At 52.2% G+C, this 1,750-nt stretch overlaps 1 protein-coding gene across 1 annotated transcript in view; it reads right to left on the bottom strand.

Moving 5' to 3' along the window:
- The window catches only part of PLVAP (plasmalemma vesicle associated protein), a 19,709-nt gene that overhangs the window by 10,627 nt on the left and 7,332 nt on the right, over positions 1-1,750 (bottom strand). Inside the window, 1 exon segment of the mRNA XM_006147132.3 lies at positions 630-1,371. Within this exon segment, the coding sequence (XP_006147194.1) occupies positions 630-1,371 (742 nt within the window).

Raw genomic sequence — 1,750 nt, 5'->3', positions numbered from 1 at the left:
GATTTCTCACTTTCTACCTCTCTGTCTCTGTCTGTCTGGCGAGCGCACGCGCCCTACAGTGAAAATCTCTAAAAAAAAAAAAAAAAAATCAAAAAAGAGAAAAAAAAGAAACTAAATGCTGCCTCAGAAAAAATAAAAAGTCTCAGTGGTGGTGAAGGGCACTGAATTCTCTCATGGCTGACCACGGTTCGAGTCCCAGACCTGGCAGCTTGCTTTCTCACTTTCCTTCTTTCTCTCTCTCACTCTGTCCCTCTCTGGTCACCTTCAAAAAATAAATAAGTAAATAAGTAAATCACTGAAGTTAAATAAAATAATTCTTTAAAAAAATAAAAACGGTGGAACCAGCAGATGGCATAGCAGTTGTGTCACTGGACTCCCACATGGCCGCCCATGGTTCGGGTCCTGGACCTGGCAGCTTGCTTTCTCACTTTCCTTCTTTCTCTCTCTCACTCTGTCCCTCTCTGGTCAAATTTAAATAAAGAAAGAATTAAAAAAAAATAAAAATAAAGACACACTCTAAGGAGCCCTCCTCACCAACCCAGCCTAGATGTGGAAGTCAACCTCAAACCCAACTCCAGGGTCAAGGTCCACGTCACCACCCACTGGACACCTAGACCCAGCTCCAGGGCGGCCTCCCTCGGGGGGTCCGCCAGCCCACCTTGGCTTTGATGCAGGTGTCCAGGGCCGAGTTGGCCACGGCCAGTTGCATCTTGAGGTGTTCCACCTCCTTCTTCTTTTCCTCCAGCTCCTTGGCCAAGTTGTCCCGCTCCTTACGCAACACAGCCTTCTCTTCCAACGCTAGCTGAGTCTGCCGGGCGCATTCCGCATGGAGTTTGGCCTCCCGGCCCTGAGCCTCCTTCTCCACTTTCTCTTTGGCCGCCTGACTGGCCTGTAGGTTCTGTTCGGCCTCCAATTTCTGGCGCTGGAGGTCCGAGTTCTCGCGGGCCACGCGTTCGATACCCGACCTCAGGCTCCGGGCCAGTTCGTCTACTTTGGAGGCCATGAGGGTGGGCATGTGGTCGCAGGTTCTTCGGATGGAATTCAATTCTGGGTTGATGTGACTGTAGAGGCCGTAGCCGAAGGTGTCCAGAGTGCGAGGGATGATGGAGTCCCTCCATAAGTTCTGCAGGTCCGTCTCGAACTTCTCCTTGTCGAACGGCAGGCAGACGGATTGCACCTTCTGGAGACGGCCCTCCACCAGCTGGCGTTCCAGACGCAGCTGCTCCCGGGCCTTCCCGCACTCGGCCAGCTGGTCCTCCACCACCCGCTTGCTCAGAGAGGAACTTTCCTTATCTTTGGTGCACACGGCCTTCTCCTTGGCCAGCTCGACCTCCAGGGTCTTGGCCTTCTGGCCCAACATGAGCAGTAGGGCTGGGGGGGACAGGATGGTGACAGTCGGGAAGGTTGGGAGCTGCCTCCACCCAGTCCCACCCAAGCACAGCATCCCCCAACCCTGATGTGTCCCCGGTATATCCCAACGCCACCCCGAATCACCCTCCCCGTCACCCTAAACCCAACCCAGCCTCAACCCATAACCCACATCAATCCCAATCCCAATCTTTCTTTTTCTTTTTTTTAAGAATTAGCATTTTGGGGAACCAGCAGTTAGCGTAATGGCTATGTCGCTGGAATAACCCACGTCAATACCAATCCCAATCTTTCTTTTTCTTTTTTTAAGAATTAGCATTTTGGGGGGACCAGTAGTTAGCATAATGGCTATGTCGCTGGACTCCCATGTAGTCAAACGCCG

Source organism: Tupaia chinensis, unplaced genomic scaffold, assembly GCF_000334495.1.
Source record: "Tupaia chinensis unplaced genomic scaffold, TupChi_1.0 Scaffold000201_1, whole genome shotgun sequence".
Lineage (NCBI taxonomy): Eukaryota > Metazoa > Chordata > Mammalia > Scandentia > Tupaiidae > Tupaia > Tupaia belangeri.
The sequence above is the reverse complement of the archived record's forward strand: the minus strand, read 5'-3'. Positions and strand labels throughout refer to the sequence as shown.